We start from the raw sequence: 18624 nt of genomic DNA on the forward strand, positions 1-18624 counted from the left end.
GTCCGATGGTGCTTTTGCTACAACCAAGTCTTCTAGAAGCCTTTGAAAGTGACACACCTCTTCGATTGTTAAACATTTTCCTTAATTTGATGCGGTTGTTTTGTGTATTAAGAGTAGGCCTTCTTCCACTTCCAGCTTTGCGACCCAATAGTTTATTTTGATCATAACTGTTCATATATGTATAAGTTGTAGCTTTTGAGTAGCCCTCCATCTTGAAATGGTTCCAAACAACGTGTTTTTCATCTTCATGTTTTTTTTTATAAAAATTATACACACGACTTTTTAGGGCTTGTTGATTTGGCATTTTAATTTGTTACCTAAACAAAAAATAATCAGAGAATTTATATGCCAATTGAAAGAGGAAAGATAGAGTTTTCATTTGATACCAAATACTAATTATTTTATCAAGCTTACTAATCAAATATCGCTTATTTAAGTTAGTCTCAAACTTTATGGAACAGGTGTTACTATAGCAATAAAATTTATTTTAATGATGAAAATTATTATTAAATGTCCTTTTAGCTATGTCTCTTTTTAATTTTCAATGTGTATCAATAGGTAAGTATTTTTTGGCACAACTGAGAATTCGGTACCTTAGATTACCGTCATTTTAGCCTAATTGAATGATTTTCAATCAGTTTCAAAGTTTAAAAACAAGGCCCCTATTCGGAACACCAAGTTCTCCAATTATTTTTTTCAAAGAAGGAAGTGGAAGGGTAGTTACTCCCAATCCCTCTTATTTTTTCTCTTAACAATACGTTATTCTTATTTTTTTGTGAAGGAAAGGTAGTAGCAACCGGAGAGCTCCAAAAGATTGATGCGTTTTTTTAAGACAATTTCATTTACCATAAGATTGAGTGATGCGTTGTGTAAGAAAATTTCAATTACTATATTTACATATCATATTTGGTTTAAATAAAGTTTATTAAATGCATTTGAGCAAATCATTTGTTAAATATTCACTAAGCTTTTTGGTTGTAAATTTTTTGATATTTACATAAAGTACCGTACCTTTTTGTAAATATGTTATTTGACAATACTTTTAAACCACATGAATATTAATGAATGATAATGAGAGATTTAAGGTCAGCTTATTTCTCTTTCTCTTCATTGTTTATCTAAGATTAAATATAATTCCCAAAAAAAGATCGCATTTTGTCTAAGCAAAACAAAGATAAATCATCCAAAATCTTAACAAAATAAAGATAAATCATCCAAACGAGACAATAAAACCAAAAATTGTGTTGAATCTGCTATCGTGTCCAGAGTGATTTTCTGCATCGAACAAAATCTTGAAAGTTCTAATTCTTATAGTATTGAGAATGAGAATTATGACTTGATAATCAATTTAAAAAAAAGGAAAGTTCCAGCAGTTATTCCAGCAGTTACCAGTTGAATAATTTAATGTAAACTATGCCGATATTTTTGCTAAATTTTCAATGCATAAATTTACAAATAGTAAAGTTGATTGTAGTTTCGATGTCAGTTTGTCTAATTTAAAGTAAACACTTTAAAACCAAAGCTAAGAGTATCTTGGAAACATAATGCTTCATCTTAGAATCCTAGTTGCCTAAGATGGAATGATCATTTACGTTTTATAAGTTCTTTGATTTAATGACCCATAGTTTTGGCGAGATAATAATGCTATTGATATACATTTTCGGGCTTGATTTAAAAAGATAAATATCTTAGGTAGGTTTCAGTAAAATCCGTTCTGTCTCGTAAAAACTTATATGTTGTCAATATAACTTGAGATTTTTTCCAAGCAATAAGTTTTTGGATTTGGAATATTCGGCTTTTGCTAAGTCTACAGGTAAATGAGGTATATCAAAAGGCAGGGTATAATAGTGAAAACTGAGTAAATATTTTATAACAAAAAAATTATAGCAAAAAACATAACATGTAGCTTTTGTAGCGTCATCATTTTGTGAATAAACGCCCTATTTTTGTTAGCAAAACATGCAGATGGAGGAAGATGCAGGTAAAACTGTTATCAAAGGTACAATAAACCAATAATTTTAATTTCATGAACAGCTTGTATAGCTCCCATTAGTTCTCTGGAATTTTTAACCCGATAAAGTTATATTTTAAGGAAAATGCTGTGTTATCATTATCAATTTAGAATTTTTTATCTTTTTCAATTTCTATTATTATCTTGTTCTTTAGTGTTTTTTTTAAAAAATTATATAACTATAAAATATACTTATAATAATTATCTAGTAAATACTTTCTCTTGTTTTTTAACAAAAAATGGTAAAAATTGTATGTTGAAACTCACTCATCTTTACTTTGCAATTACGAACACATCCTGTTGAATTTTTGGCTGTAACTATCAGATTTTCTTATCTCAGATATTCACTATGGGATGAACAAATCCATTTGGTAAAAATCAAGGAGCTGAATTTTGAACTTTTGGCCGCGTAAAAAGCAATTTGCAACACTGTGCAGCCACGGTGGGAAATTATGCCGGCAAAAATCGTTTCTTCTAAATTTGAATTTGAACTTTTCATTTGATTATAAACAATTTAAAACAGAAAAATCCAAAATATAAAGCTTTTTGGATATATCATTGTAAAGATATGAAGCGTCATAACTTTTGTCAAAACTTTTGATCAAATTCGTATGTCGGGGTTTAGAAAAGATCAGTTTTTAAGATAACACTAAATTAAAATGTAATTATTTTTCCCAGACTTATATATATCGTTGAAAAAGATTTTAAGTCTACTTTTCAAAAATCTTTTCTAAAATTTTGAAAAATTTTACTGGATGTTTAAAATTTGCCAATTTCTCTAAATATTTAATCCAAAGTCATTAAACTTAATGCAGTTTAAAAAAACAAATTTAATGGAGTTTAAAAAAAAATTATCAAATATTATATCGCCCATTTTTTGCAGATATTATCTCTAATGCGTCTCTAAAGTCTCAAGCGACCTCATCCGCCTTCCTCGGCATTTTTCCGTCATATTGAATTTTAAAAAACTATATAAATGTTACTATCCTGTATATGAAGCAATCTTTCAAGTCATTAAGAATTCCAAAGTACCCGAAAAATTACTTCCTGCTTTTTTATAAATTACCACTATTTAAAATTTTATAATGTAGCCTGTACCTATGTTGATGTTAAAAAAAACCTGCGCTGGTTTTAAATAATTACATAAGCGACAGAAAAGACGAAGATGAAAGTGATCTTAAATATGAATCAGTAGTGAAAACTTTGCTGCTCGCCCGCAGAAAACCTTTAAAGAAAAAGATTTTAGTTAGGTGAAAGTTTTAACAAAAGTTATCAAAAACAAACAAAACAAAAGCGATAGATGGTTGTATACCACACAGAAGACATCGAAGTTAATGAAACAAAAGTTAAAGCAAAATTGCAAGGTTTGATGGAGCACATTGCAAAACGTATCTTTGGGATGAAAAGTGCTGAAATTGTAGAACATTCAGATGCTTAAAACAAGGAATTTAGTGTTGATTAGCAGTTGGAAATTAGATAGAAGTTCCAGTCAATCACAGTAGAATCAGAGTTTTATAAAAAGTGGTAAACAGGATTCCGACTTACTGGCTACAGCAACAACACCAATTAGCAGCATATGATAACAGCGGCAATGTTTTCTGGACAAACGTATGGCTTAAAGTGTGAGGTTTTGTAGAACCAACTATATTGGAATTTATTAAAATGTGAGAAAATCGTTCTTAGAACAAAAATAGACGTAGAAAAGCAAATGACAGAATTAGAAGCAGTGAAAATTGATCTGCTTAACAGCAAATTTGTTTTGGTTGACTTTGAACTCATTATATCAACGATTGATGGCAAACATTTGGTTTAAATGACAGGTACGTCTTTGTCGCCCAATCTGTGGTGCCTCTCCTAACAAAATGAGTGACAAGAGGCAGTTTGCAAAATGTGACATGTCAAAAAAAGAATGCCTGAGTTTCGGAATTTCACCTTTGCATGCGTGGATGAAATTTTTTGAATGTCTTTTGCAATTTCATATAGGCTGCAGCTTAAAATATGAAAGGTTCAAGAACATTTACAACAGCTGTGCAATGAAAAGAAGAATTAGGTTTAGGATAGAATGAGTGAGGAGTACGTAATGGTAGTACAACCGAGGTTTGCCGAACTACATTCCTGTACAAAATTAGAAAGACAAAAGAATTTGACGTGTAACCCATCCACATCAAACTGTAACCCACACTCCTTGTTTACAAATAAATTTTTTCAATCTCTTTTACAATTTTGTCTACAACACCTAGCAGTGTATGTAGACCAGGAATATTTAAAAGTTCTAGTATTTTTTTGTTTTTGTCGCCTGTTAAGTAAGGGGATTAACAATATTTGTGTACTTTTGCATTTTTTAAATTTGCATCATCAGCCACCCATTGGTCGTACAATCAACAAAAAAATTCTAAAGTATAATGATCAGCTTTTTGAAAGTCAGGAGATGACGTCGCGCAATACAGACAAGGGTGCTTTAATGTTGCAATTTGCTTTCCAACCATTTGAAGCAAAACCTTTAGATCTTCAGATACTGTGTAATCTAAGGATGAAATGTTCAACGTATCCAAAACTAACCGCAAATTATAGTATTTTTTGTTCAATGAAGGCAAAATGGCCAATATAATAGTTTTGTGGACACTCCAATCTTTAAAATCTTTGCACGCATATGCGTCACACTTGCTCAGTTTCTCTGGAATTTTATCATTTTTTAACTCTTGTTTTAGGGTTATTGACAGAGTAACTTTAAGGAATCCCTGCCCACCTAATTTCAAATCAGCATCATTTGTTCCTTGACTTCTCCCGCCTTAAAAAAACTTCAGGATCCCTTAAGGGCAACCCTTTAAGGGACCCTTATGAAAATGTCCGCGCCAAATTTCAGGGTCCCTTAAGGGCAAGCCCTAAAGCGGCCAAAAAAAAACCACGCTTTACGACTCATTCTGTATGAGTAGTAAAGCGTGGTTGTTTTTTTTTCTACTAGTAATATTCAATAGTTTAACACAGTTTATATAACAAAATTTATATAAATCATCTTTACATGATATCTTTATTTATAAAAGTTATTTCTATGTTACTAAAGTTACTAAAGACATTTCCGCCGCATTAAGCACAAATTATTCTTCTTTTGCTTTTTTTTGTCGAGGATCTTCGTTTTCACTGTCATCATCATTTCCTTCATAGTCGTCATCTTTACTCTCAATCGAAACTTCAAGTGTCTTTATCTTGCAGCGCTGCAGACGACCACCAGAGTGATCTCTGGCATTATTAAAAAATCGTGCTACTTTCAATTCTATCTCTTTAGACGAGGTGCCAAGGAATAAATTTAGAGTTGAAGCTATAATTATTTATATACTTACAAAAAAGAGAGAAAAAATATGTAAATAAATACTAATTTAAATCTACAACTATATGTAGATGTAGATTACACTCATTTTTAAGCTGATTTTCCAGGCTATCAAAAAACTTCTGCTTCCTATGTGTTCCAGGCTTCTGCTGTAAGTCATGCGCCAGCAATTTGTTAAGCACTTGTGAAATGTGCTCATAGACAGTCAACCCTCCTTCATGCTTCATCCATGTTAACTAAAAAAGATCAGTTAACAACTTAAATATATTATACCATCATTCATACTATATTCCCTTGCCAAGGGTAATACATCATGGCTGTTCTTACATAATTAGAAATTGATAAAAACTTACTGTATTTTTTGGGTGCTTTTCAATATCAGAATATTGCTGCAGAGAAGTAAAGATAGGAAATTGTGTATGACAGACATTCTGATCAATAGGATTACTAGCAACACATGCCTCCAATCTTCCCTGTTGCTGCTTGAGATCAGTCAACTTAGACTGGATCGTATTCAGTTCATGAAGAATGTATGCACTCATAAGAAACTTTCTGTTATATTAACCACAATAAACAATATACTACTTAAAATATAATACTAATGCCATTCATTTTATAATCCAAAACATTTTATAAAATAATTAGTTAGTCCCAGTAATACAAAACATTCAAACCTTGTGTACTAAATGGTTCAACTTTAAGCCGGGTGCAAACACCTAGCATACTATCATGCATAGGCAGGTAACTTGAATTAGAGGAATCACGGGGACTTAACTAAAACTACAACAAATATTATTTTCAATAGTTACATAACTTAAACAATTTACAATCATCCCTTGAAAAAAAAAAGTCTATAGCAGTTTTGTACCACTATAAAACTAATACTCAGCTATATAAAAGTATATTTCTAATTTAATTTAATAAGATATGTACACCAATACATATTTTACATGTATTCCTTTGGCCATATGTATTCCTACATATAGGCCCTGAGATTCATATGAAATCTCATCATTATTTATATCCAAAGGTTTTAGAGCATGGTGGCTTTATATACCCAGATATAAATATATATAAATAATTAAAAAATTAAAAAACACAATCAAACTTTTGTGTACCTAAAATATATCTATATTTCAATTTTCAAAAACTTACAACTGACTGAGTAGGTGATACAGGTAGTTGAATACTGGGAACCTTAAAAAAAAAAAAAATGTAGCAACAAAACACATTCATATAAGAACAAATAAATCATCTCATCACAATAAACAGCAGAAAAATAACTATTACTTACACCAGATAAATTAAGAGATGTTCTCATGCAATCAGACTAGAATTAAATGAAAATGATATTATTAAATGATATTTACTTTAACAATAAAACTTAGCAACTGATAACATACATTCATGTATGAATAAAATCACATTAAAGAAATTTGATAATGTTAATAACTTACATTTAAAACATTCAAATTTTGCTTTCACTTAAACTCAAATATAGTTGAACAAAAATATAACAGCTTTATATCAAGAGATGAAAAATGACACTTGATTCTTCTTTAGTTTCATGACTTTCTCTAATGGAACTTTACCTGAAAAAAACAATTTGTTTTTAAATAAGCCTTTTAGCACTGTAAGGTACAGCAATGTATGAGTTTGTTCAATTAGTTTAACTAATTACACTTAGTGAAAAAACTAACAGCAATCTTTTTTGTAGTGTGTGTTCGGTGATTATTAGTGTCAAAAATTTACAATTTAAATTAAACAAAGGAAATCCTAATTTACATTGATTGCTTTCGTGCTCCATTAAGTCATATAATCCAGGCACAACTTTAAAAATAGTGGGCATACTTCTATCAAAGTTATCTTCACCAACTTTAACAATCTCCTCTTCTATAACAGGATCACCCTGCATCATATAATTGGAAGATTCTCCTAAAATAAATATATTTCACCAAAAATATTTTTAAAAAGTTACAAATGTTTAGATAAAAAAGGCAGTCAGATACTTGTCTGACAGTCTCTAAATAGGATGAGATAACAATATCAAGACCAATACCTACCAGTTTAATCATTGAGTAAATTTGAAGGTCTTGTAGTGAACAGTGTTTCAGAAGAATGTTGAAGGTTGAAGGTGGAAGGTGACTGAGAACTAATTAGTGAATGTGATGAAACCAGAGAGGATGATGTTGACAGGGGATAACAAGGGATGAAGGACTTTGGAGGTGGTGGAACCACAATGTCATCATATTCAGACTCAGAGTCTGAAGGCAATACTCTTTTGTTTAACTTTGGCCTGAAAAAGGATCAGAAAAGGACATATACTTAAAGAATTGCTGTTACCTCAAACATGTCATGTAAGCATATCATCAACAAAAGCCCGTAAATAATCATTTCCAGAATTAGGCTTAGATTTTACAGAGAATATGCCTAATGTAAATACACCTAGCCTGGGTATTTTTTTAACATTCCTAGGATTGGCCAGAGGCATAAGTTTGAACTTCTAGATAAAGGTACACCATCAATATATATACAAAGTGGGCGCTACTCAACTTTCTCCCCCCCCCCCCCCTAATTTTATGATTGATTCTGATAGAGAATTTTATGCTGATTCAGAAAAATATAAAAACATAGACCTGAAAATCAACGGAAAGTGCTCTAATTCGAAGTCAAAGTTGTAAAAAATCCCATTAAAAACCCTAATAATCGCTATTTTTTAAAAAACGCTTTCATTTTTAACGAAAATTAATTACCGTTACATTGCGCAATAAACAGACCTGGTTTCCATAAGTCTTAGCATTATTATTTTAAAGTATGGAAACGAAAGTGTTATAAGGAAATGAAATTAATAGAAGATTTCAAATAAAGGTTGAAAGTAGAATTTGAGAATGTAGAAAAATTGATGAATAACTATTATTGTATCGTACGCTGGTTTTTTTTATTAAAAAAAACGGTTTGAAGGTTACATTTTCTAAATTTTACATGTGGTAGAACAACTATGAACTGAGTTTCAAAAGTTCTTCTTTTAGGAAAAAAAACTGTTGAATTCTTTTTTAAAATTTATTACAAAAGTACATTACTTGCAAAATAGTTTATTCTCTAATAATCAAAAAACGGCTATTTTCATTGCCACAAAAATTTGCGCAAGATAAACATACTTTAACGATTTTTTTAACGTAAAAACCATGCTATTAATGTATTGCTTTTGTCAGCTAAAAGTTCATTAACTTATTATTTTCAAAATGGCGAATATTAGGGTTTTAGTGGGATTTTTTACAACTTTGACTTCGAATTAGAGCACTTTCCGTTAATTTTCAGGTCTATGTTTTTATATTTTTCTGAATCAGCATAAAATTCTCTATCAGAATCAATCATAAAATTAGGGGGGGGGGGGGGGGGAGGTGGAGAAAGTCGAGTAGCGCCAAAAACCCTCCTCTACTTAAGGTTTGCATACAATTAATACTTCATAAAATCCGTAAAAATATCTTAATTACTATCATAAAAAAAGCCACTCAAACTATATTTACAATATTTTAAGGAAACAACGTCAATATGAGCTTTACGGTGTTTCTGAAGGGTGCAAAATTGTTCTGTTAAATCGTTTTTTTCCGAGTTTAAAAATTCCAGAAAATTAGAGCCGATTTCGGGCTAGCCCGAATTTAGCCCTATCCCACCCCTTATTAGGATCTGCCCTAAACACACCCTAATTTTAAAAAATCATCAAAAATATTCTAATTTAGTGCTGAAATAAAATGTAAGCTGCTATTTTTAAGTTTTGGTAAAAAATTGTTTGAGAAAATTTGCCCTTAGAATACCCTGAACTACTAAGGGACCCTTAAGGGGCCCTTAAGTCATTTTAAGGCGGGTTTTGATGAAGTATAAATGCTACAAGCTCTTCAATGTCATTGCAATACACAATTGGAATATCTTTTTCTACCAACTATATATCCATAAAAAATCAAAATGAATGATACAAATTGCAATCTAGTTATCAAAAAAATATTTTTTGGCAATGGTTTACTTACCTATTTGGACAAAAACGTTTCATTTCTTTGTTGGGGATATTGATTTTACAATAGCAGTCAAGTTCTTTTGTCTTTTTAATTTTGTACAGAGATGTGGAATTTCTAGGGCATAGAAATCTTGACAAATTAGTCTTTCTGCAGGTTTATTTTAAACATCTTCAGCGCCTTAATAAACAAGTTTTCCCAACACACATTCAACTATAGGAGCCAATATTTTTTCCATTTTTGATTTGCGCCCATTTTCACAAATAAAACATTCCCATTTTTCTCCCTCTGATAACTCTGGTATTCAAATCTAAATTTTATAGCATATGTATGGCAGCTATAATAACTAAAATAACGTAACTAAATTTTAACTAAAGTAAATTAAAAAACAATATAGTTATAATTACCTTCATAGCACGGCCGCATTTTAAAGGAATGCTTTAAATAAAAACCTCTGATATGGATTGATAATATTGGCATGATGTATCGGTCATATCAATCAAATGTCAATATAATGACTACAAACATACATTCAGGTCGTACGTCAACGCGTGTGAAGAGTTATTATGCAATTATTAACAATTAGCAACTGCTAGCTTTAGTTAACTGTTAATAGTTAAAGGTTGGTTTGCTTTGTTTTTATTTCAATAAAAATGTAAATTTCAATGTCAAACTAACATTTTAAAATACTTTAAAAAGAAAAATTGATAAATCTATCACAAACATTTCTGAAAATCTAAATACAGAGTCATGGGCATGAATTTTTGGTGTTCGAAACGATCCCACAAATCCCTCCTATGGTACGGTTTCTAAAAATGTTTTTCAACTTTTTGCTTGTTTTACATTAAACTAGATCAAAATTCTTAGACATCAAATTCCAAAAAAATTTTTTTGGTTTAAAAATTTAGACCATTTAAAGTTATTTCAGGGGGCAATTGGAGGTAGTTTTAAGCTTTGTATGGTTATAAATCTTAAACGAAAAGAGATTTTTTGATGAATTTTGAAATCTGTCGATAAATTTTGTTTACTACAGAACAAAAAAAAAAATTTTTATGATTAAAGGAGACGTAGTTCTAGGAAGGGAACAGTTATGGATCGGGGTGGGGTTGGTTTAGCCCCAATCACCCAAATTTTTTGCAACCCAATCACATTCGACACCAGTATCGACATACTAGAAATTTGAGTATGCCCCATGCCTCTTAATTACCCATTTTGCATTTTGAAAAACAAAAATTCCTGGGTACTCCACTAAAATATGTGATTTCTCCTTAGGTCCCCACTAAAGAAAGTTGTGTTTTACAATTTTTGAATGAGGAAATGTTTTCTGATGATAATCAAAAAAATATATATTTCTGGGGATGTGTTTGCAAGGTCTTAAAGCATGTTCCTATGCACCGTATTGATTTTTGTCCGCGTAGTTATAAGAGACTTTCCCACTGTGCGGCGTTCATTCACAGCGTCTATTTTGTTAAGAATAACATTTTCACTTTCGCTTAGTTTAACAAAGCATTGCTTGATCATTTTCTTCTTTAAATCGGTCTAATATTAGTTTATATTTTAGTAAATTTACGATTAACAATGTTAGCAACGCGATGTTTTTCTTGATACATCTTTTTCTGTCTAGTTATATCACATACATATATTTAGACTAGAAGAATACAAAATATCTGTAAAATGCTTCATATAATATCGATATATTTTAAAACCGTGTAACAATATTTGTTTTTGGATTTTTATTTCAATATATAAAGAAAAGAGCGTTTATTCCACTGAATTTTCTAGCAATATAATTAGCAGTTGAGATAGTGGATAGTAGAGAAGGGTTTAGCCCAGCAGTTCAGTTCAGTTCTAGCTGGATATATCTCTCAAAAGGTTTCTTAAATGCTATTTGAATAATACCCATTTTCAAAGTTTTTGAGGCATGAGCAATCAAATAATTTTGCTTGTAAATTAGGAAACAAAGTTGTGTTATATAGTGCAAGTATATATGTTGGTTTTTGCCAATATAATTGTATATATGTTTGTATGCCACAACAAAAATTTTTGACTAAATGAATGTAATACGTACCAAGTTTTACAATTTTCAATATATACCCATACTTAGAAACGTAAATTCATACTTATTCAATTTTTTATACTTACACTTATCCAAATAAAATATAATTTCATTATTACTACTCATAACTATTACTTACATTCTAAAAGAAAAGGAGCTAAATATTACATACACGCTCCATGAAATAAAATAAAAGTTTATTTTATCTTTATAGTAACAAAAATTTTAATTTCAGGTAAAAAATGAAAATTTTTTTAGTTCTGCTTCTCATATTTCATGTTGGAAATGTTTATGGACAAGAAAAGTTTACTTTTGAAAGTCCAAAGATGACTGAAGAAGAGCAATTTTCTAGTCATCTTCCAGGAAATATGAAGTGTGATGCGTGTACTGCCATTTCATATCAGGTATATTATGTGAATATATATTATTAAGGGAGTCTTAAAAAGTGTTCCAAGCCTAGAAATTAAACTTAAAATTTAAAATTTAATTCATTTTATTATAAAAAGCATAGCAAAAATACTTCATACAACAGGAAAAAAATGATTTTTTTTTTTTTTTTTAAACAAATCCTCTTACATTTTGCATAAGTCTTGAGCAAATTTTAGAAACATAAATAGCAAAAAAAAAATGCTGCTCTTGAGATATTGCAGAACAAGCTATTGGGTTGTTCCATGCCAAGTGGATTAATGACCATATCAATTCAGAATTTGATGAACCTTGTTTAGATGGTGTGTATCAATTAAAATCAGCAAATCCTGAAGTTTTTATCTCAATATCTGATATGGTTTTTGAGAATAAGCTAATTTTTTTTTAAAAAAAAAAGCCATTTTACATGAAATCTACCTCTTTGAGCAAAAATGGTTTTTTGTTCATTTTTAGAGGTTAACAACTTTTATACATATTGTTTATATATCTCACTTTTTAAAAGCCAGTAAGTACTCTGTGGGTACATTCACTTGAACAAAAAATTGAATATATGACTTTTATCTAATAAGTTTTCCATAATGGTAGGCCAAACTTGAAATTTTACTCACTTAATTGTAGATTTTTGTAGTTTTGAAGATCTTATTCTTAAAAAGTAGAATTCAAAATGCTCCAAATCAAAAAAGATGATAATATACTGATGTTGAAATTGGATATTAATACATAACATTTTAATATATAGTTTATTGTTTTTAATAAGTAATTTCATTGTTAATATATAAAACATTTTATTCTAAAGAGAAGTTTTCCATTTTAAAGTTTAAAAAGTATAATATTCAAAGGAAAACTGTCAGTTGATCATCTTATTATTAAATGAAGGTTGTAAATTGGAAAGTAAGTGGAGTAACTAAGAAAGAGGTCTGTTAAGTTTAAAACTGGATCAAAAAGTGGTCAGATGGATTAACACAAACCCAGAGTGCTCTATTTGGGATATTGAAAATGGATAAGCCAGTTATGATATTAACAAAAGGCTGAACAGCAGAATGTGAAATTCCCAACTTACTGTAAATTATTTCCCTAAACCTGTGCAAGGTCTGATTTTGAAAGTTGAAAAAAATGTTAATACTTTATCAAGTTCATCCATACTTTCAAGATCTTGTTAAAATTATTTTCATCACAACATCTACTTTTGTAAACTCTCTAAAAACTTAGTACCCTCCCTAATTTCAGTCAATCATTCATAAGCAGATATTCAAAATGTAACTCCAATCAGAAAATGCAATTCTGAAGATGGTACCAAAACTGGATTGTAGTATCTGAACCTTGGGTGTATCTTGTTCATATAGTTTAGTATATCAGATTTTCTGAAGTTTTTAAAACTTATATTCAAGACATCCTAGAGTTTCTAATTTTCTGCAACCATTCCACTGCAGTTTGATTTATCAAAATGTTCTTGATGATTCAAATGTTCTACAGCAGTCTCATTTCCTAATTCTTACTGAAGTTTATATAAGAAGCTCCTTTAAAGCCTTGTTTTAGTCTTTAAGATAGTTGTTAGCAAGAGATCCAACTGTTACAGCCAATAGTTTACCACTAATTGGTGATAACTTAGAACTACAACTCCATATTGATTTTGGTTTTTTAACATGCCTGAAACTTAAGCTTATGACAAAAAAGATTGATTTTGTTACAGCAATTGAAATGGAACATGTGTAGGTGTTTTCAGCTGCTAACATTTGAAGCATTTTCTACAGAGCTTAGAGTTGAACCTTTGAAAGTGGTATTTAAATAAATATTAAGTATAAAGTTGATAACTTTAAAAAATAATTTCAATCTTCTGTAAGTATTAGAATTACATTTGATGTTTTGTCTTAGCACAAAACTTTGGATGTAATATCTGACTCATCAAGTTTTTTTTTCTACAACTAGAACAAACTACAGTTCGATAATTACAAGTTGCAAGGGAATATCCATGATATATGTACAGATTCATCAGACTTTCTTTTATTGAATTTACAGCAGATAAAATCTTCAACCTCCAAAGAATTCTCACTATCAGCAAAGTGCATTTTATTCAAGAAAATGTTTACAGCAGTCATTAATCAAGTTAAATAAAAAATAAAATAATTCATAAGTTATAAATGGTTTCTATAATTATATTAATCATGATTTTCTTCTGATACTGTTTTACAAGTACTAAAACATTTTACAATTGTTAATTATTAACATTTTATGAGAAACTTTTAAATGGTTTTCTTATTGTAGAAATCACTGTCATTTTTACAGAAATTGCTGTTTTTTAGGGGTGGTAAACGATTAACCATGAATCGATTAATTAACAAACGATTAATCGATTAATTTTTTTTTTAATACAACAACTTAGCGTTTCTTTGTTTCAAGGATTTTTACGAACATTTAAAAGCGTTTTTTTTAACGAACAAGACTTGTTTTGACTTCTATGTTGATTTGCCTTTATTTTCCGGCATCCGGTCAAATATTAGTATAAACAAACAAAAACAATGCTTTTTTCATAGTGCCGTTTCTTAACCACCATTTACAATGTCGTTTGGAAAAAACCGCTCTGAAGTTTGGAAACACTTTTTATTGGAAAATAAAGGCAAATCAACATACAAGTGCAAACATTGTTCAGTTGAACTTAAATTCCATTCATCAACTTCAAGTTTCTTGTATCATTTAGAGCACAAACATAAAATTTATTTGACAAAAGTTATTTTAGAGAAGTCTAAAAATATACAGCCAAGTATTGCTACCTATTGTAATAATATAGGTAGCAAAGCTGAAGATGTATTAGCTCATTTAACTGCTGTTGATCGTATCCCTTTTGCAACTTTGGCCAATAGCAAAGATATTAAAAATGGCTGGAAAGCTCAAGGATTTAAAATCCCTGATGATCGACATGCTATAAAGACAATTGTTATGAACTACGCAAACTCAATTAAGTTAAAAGTTGTTCAAGAGCTTCAGCAAAAAAAATTAAAAGGAGAAAGGTTTTCAATTTCTCTTGATAAGTGGACTTCTGGTAAAACTAGAAGGTATTTATGTCTCAATGTACATATTGAAGGTTCATATTGTTCTCAATGTACATATTGAAGGTATTTATGTCTCAATGTACATATTGAAGGTTCGTAAAATAGTCAAACTTTTTAGAAAATCTCCACTTAAAAACGATTCCCTTCAAAGTATTTGTAGAACAGATTTAGGAAAAGAACTCAAGCCTATTTTGGATACTAAAACAAGATGGAATTCGCTAATAAGTATGTTAAAACGATTCTTAAAATTAAAAAATGTTACTACAAAGGCTCTTGTTGATATATCTAGAACAGATTTAATTTTAAAAGAAGAAGAAATAAAACACATTTCTGATATTGTTCAGGCTCTACATGTTGTAGAGTTAAGTGTTATGGAACTAGGGAAAAGAGACTGTGATCTGATAAAATCTGATAAAATTATTTTGTTTTTACTACAAAATCTTAAAGAACAAAATACTAACATTGGTCAAAAATTATTTACTGTTGTCTCTGAGAGAATTGTTGAAAGAAGAAATTGTAATATTGCTGGTTTACTGTGACTTTTACATAACCCAGCTGACTATAAATCAGACTCAGAATTTCCAGATAATCTTTTGAAATACCCACATAAAAATAAAATTGCTAAAACTGCTAGAGAAATATACCTACGTTTATTTCTACATGAGGAAGTAGAAGAAGCATATCAGTCTGAGTTAGAGTACACTTGTAATGAAGAACCATTAAGAAAAAAAACTAAAGGTGAAGAATTAGCAGAAATAATAGCTAATACAGCTTCAGCAGCAGGTAAAACTAAAGGGATAACTTTTAAATCTTCCCCTCAAGAAGTTTTGACATGCATTAAACGTGAAATTGCAGTTCTCGAAAGCACTGGAAACAGGCCAAGTTCTTTAGAAAAGATTTATAATGCCATGCTAAGTCTTCCCCCGTCTTCTATAGAAGCAGAAAGAAGTTTTAGTGCAGCTGGTTTATTTGTTACTAATTTAAGAACTAGCTTAAACGATGATACTGTTGATAATTTATGTTTTTTAAGATCATATCTGATTAAAAGAGAAATAAAATCATAAAAAATATAAATTACTTTTTAATAAGTTATAAACACATTTTTTTTTAAAATTAATCAAAAATTAATCGATTAATCGATTAATTTTTCGAAATTTGATCGTTAATCGATTAATGTAAAATACCGATTAATCCACCAGCCCTACTGTTTTTTTATTGGGTCTGCCTTATGTATCAAATCAAAAGAATCTAAAAGACAGAGTTCGACAAACACATTTATTAATCATTGTGCCTTTTAATAAAGAACTAAACAAAGTTAAGAATTCATTTAGATTTCAGTTTAGACTTCCTTTTGAGTTTTATTGTGTAACTTTTAGGTTGTTTTCATCCTTTTCTTACAGGAACTTTTTCTCAAACTTTTGATTTTTGTTTGTATATGTTCTTCTTACATTTTATTTAAACTTGTAGTAAAATATATTTGATATAGTAATATATTTCCTTATTCTGTCATAATATTATCTATTATTTCATGGTGCATTTAAAAATGGTTCAGAATGCATTTACTCTTTTATATGACACATGCTTTCATTTTTTTTTTTAAAGATAATCTTAAATTTTTAAGTGAGATATTGGTATTTGTTTTTTTATGCAAATATTTGTTCTATTCTTTTACGCAAATAGGCGGATTGAGGATAAGCTGAGGATAACATTTGTTTTGAAATCTGTGAATTTGTGATCTGGCAATCACAAAAATTATAAGATAAGCAACCAAAAATTATAAGTAAGCAACCAAAAAAAATTTTCAAATGCTTGTGATTAATGGTCATTAATCACTACCATTTTTACATTTGAAAATTTTTTTTTGGTTGCAAAACTTAAACATGAGGATTAATGATTAATCCTCATTTTTAAGTTTTTTTTTTAATCTTTGACAAATACTAGTTACATCAATCTTTCTGGTTTGGTAAGAACGACTTTACAGCTTTTTGTAAAACCTCAATTTATGACCCATATATTACAATACAAACTAGAAAAATTGATTTACAAAAGAGTAAAAATTAGAAAATTTACAACTTCTGAAATGTGGAAAAAAAGGTCATGCTATGTACCTAACAAATTCAAAATCACTGGTACTAAAGGCATTCTTAAATCAAAAATCATTGTTTAATCAACATACTTCAGAGTAATATTGCTGCAAATGTTGATAAACCTCATAGTCAGTTTTCCATATTTGACCTGTAAAATCATTCTAAAATTATGATCAGTAAAGTAAGATTGTTTTGATAATTTCTTTTGTAAATAAGTGAGTAATATATCAGTTCACAAACACATAGAATTATGACAACTAATAAAACTTCACAATGAGCCATGTGGAAAGGGGTTTTAACCATATACTTAAGAATAAAGTAGGGTGAACTGAAATAGTAAAGCTTATGAGAGAAATTCTCCATGAGTCAGTTTTATATTTCCAGCTTTATCTAGTTTTGTTGTATAAAATGAAAACAGATGCCCCAATATAATAAATTACAGAGCTTTTATCTAAATGAGTAATACCAACATTTTTATATAAAACTTTCTTTATGTCACCCTAATGTACATATGTTTGTGTTTGCATTTGTGTGTGCATCAATAAAACATTATTGATAGCAACTATTTTATTTAAGTTGGTTGAAATGTTGAAAAAAGAAGAGTCCAGAGTTAGTGGTAGAAAGTTAAAAGAATCTGTCTATCTTGATGCGTTTGAAAAAGTTTGTGATGGTAAAACATGGGAAAAGTAAGAAAATTTCTTAATGTTGTAACATAAAACCTGTTAAAAAACAAACCTATAAATCTGTAATAAGATACTGTTTACCAGATCATAATAATAAGTTACAGTTTAATGGTGCTTTAGCTTATGTTTTCTTTTTCAATTTTTTGGGTCTGCTGGGTATAAAGTTTTTTTTCTTAGTATTGCATAAAAATGTTGTTTTTTGTTAATCATTCTATCCCATTTAACTATGCTAATTATGTTTGTACATACTCTCTGTATAAATTTTAGTTATGGATTGAAATCAGTGAACGGAGTAAATAGAATATCTGGTAAAGGTCTTGAAGCAGATCAAGTTCCTGGAATGATGCAAGGTGGAGGAAAGTGGCCAGGAAGGTAACTTCTTAATATAGAAAAGAAGATCCAGTGTCTGAAAGTTGTCCACTTTTTTACGCTAATATTTTACATCAATAGAACGAGGCAATTATTTTTCAACTTTTGGACTGTTATGACGTCATGTACACACGCACGCATGCATACACTAAATTATCATTTCATTTCTTTTAGATTATCTTCGAAATGTTACGAATTTATAGAGAAAATTGGAGAAGATGGTATTTATGATAGGTATCGCAAGAATAAAGATTTGAAACAGTTACTCTGTTATGAGCATACAAAAGATTGCGCAATGCCTTTCAAAACTGAGCTTTAAATGCGTTGTGTTTACATGACTTTGTCGCTCTGTGATTTTTAGAAGTGTATAAATTATTTTGTCAATTTTTAATATTTATTACGAGCCTAGATACAACTTTCGTAAGTTGTTTCATTTTTTAAAAAAAGTAATCTTTTTTTTAATCGACTCTCTTTTGTGGTTTTTTTTGTTTTTTTAATATTTTTTTTGTTTTTGTAGTTTAATGGTTAAGCATTAAAAAATAAAAAGTTTCATAGCTAATTTACAGAACTGTATTATTTATACAACTTAGATTAAAAAAAAACTATAAAA

The 18624-nt window shown here is 29.5% G+C and overlaps 2 protein-coding genes across 6 annotated transcripts; one reads left to right on the forward strand and one right to left on the reverse strand.

Annotated features, from left to right (window-relative positions):
• Nucleotides 1-4986: 4986 nt before the first annotated feature.
• LOC149888520 (uncharacterized) lies at nucleotides 4987-8067 on the reverse strand. 5 transcript variants are annotated; one of them, XM_090088548.1, is made up of 8 exons: nucleotides 7973-8067; nucleotides 7400-7632; nucleotides 7188-7271; nucleotides 6794-6928; nucleotides 6631-6666; nucleotides 6492-6533; nucleotides 5690-6116; nucleotides 4987-5572 (listed from the first exon to the last, which is right to left on the reverse strand). In XM_090088548.1, the coding sequence occupies exons 7-8, from the start codon at nucleotides 5876-5878 to the stop codon at nucleotides 5381-5383; spliced, it is 381 nt and encodes a 126-aa protein (XP_089944674.1). In that variant the 5' UTR covers nucleotides 5879-6116; nucleotides 6492-6533; nucleotides 6631-6666; nucleotides 6794-6928; nucleotides 7188-7271; nucleotides 7400-7632; nucleotides 7973-8067; the 3' UTR covers nucleotides 4987-5380. The 5 variants fall into 5 exon arrangements, 4 of the variants coding, with proteins under 4 accessions (XP_089944674.1, XP_089944673.1, XP_089944675.1 ...); XM_090088547.1 differs by having other exon boundaries at nucleotides 7122-7271; nucleotides 7973-8061; XM_090088549.1 differs by lacking the exon at nucleotides 7400-7632 and having other exon boundaries at nucleotides 5144-5572; nucleotides 7188-7395; nucleotides 7756-8054.
• A 3538-nt stretch (nucleotides 8068-11605) lies between these two features.
• On the forward strand, nucleotides 11606-18624 carry LOC145188751 (marginal zone B- and B1-cell-specific protein-like). The gene is made up of 4 exons (XM_090088673.1): nucleotides 11606-11806; nucleotides 17539-17648; nucleotides 17913-18017; nucleotides 18189-18624. The coding sequence occupies exons 1-4, from the start codon at nucleotides 11645-11647 to the stop codon at nucleotides 18331-18333; spliced, it is 522 nt and encodes a 173-aa protein (XP_089944799.1). The 5' UTR covers nucleotides 11606-11644; the 3' UTR covers nucleotides 18334-18624.

Source organism: Hydra viridissima, unplaced genomic scaffold, assembly GCF_058129835.1.
Source record: "Hydra viridissima isolate aposymbiotic clone 2 unplaced genomic scaffold, HvirCarnegie_v1 scaffold_5, whole genome shotgun sequence".
Taxonomy (NCBI): domain Eukaryota; kingdom Metazoa; phylum Cnidaria; class Hydrozoa; order Anthoathecata; family Hydridae; genus Hydra; species Hydra viridissima.

What these genes read in the sequence shown, in the direction of transcription:
- LOC149888520 (XM_090088548.1), bottom strand. Translation starts at nt 5,878, where the DNA reads ATGAGTGCATACATTCTTCATGAACTGAATACGATCCAGTCTAAGTTG. An exon ending in AAAAGCACCCAAAAAATACA is followed by an intron (nt 5,573 to 5,689) that starts GTAAGTTTTTAT and finishes GATCTTTTTTAG; the next exon opens with TTAACATGGATGAAGCATGA.
- LOC145188751 (XM_090088673.1), top strand. Translation starts at nt 11,645, where the DNA reads ATGAAAATTTTTTTAGTTCTGCTTCTCATATTTCATGTTGGAAATGTT. An exon ending in GATGGTAAAACATGGGAAAA is followed by an intron (nt 17,649 to 17,912) that starts GTAAGAAAATTT and finishes TATAAATTTTAG; the next exon opens with TTATGGATTGAAATCAGTGA. An exon ending in GGAGGAAAGTGGCCAGGAAG is followed by an intron (nt 18,018 to 18,188) that starts GTAACTTCTTAA and finishes CATTTCTTTTAG; the next exon opens with ATTATCTTCGAAATGTTACG.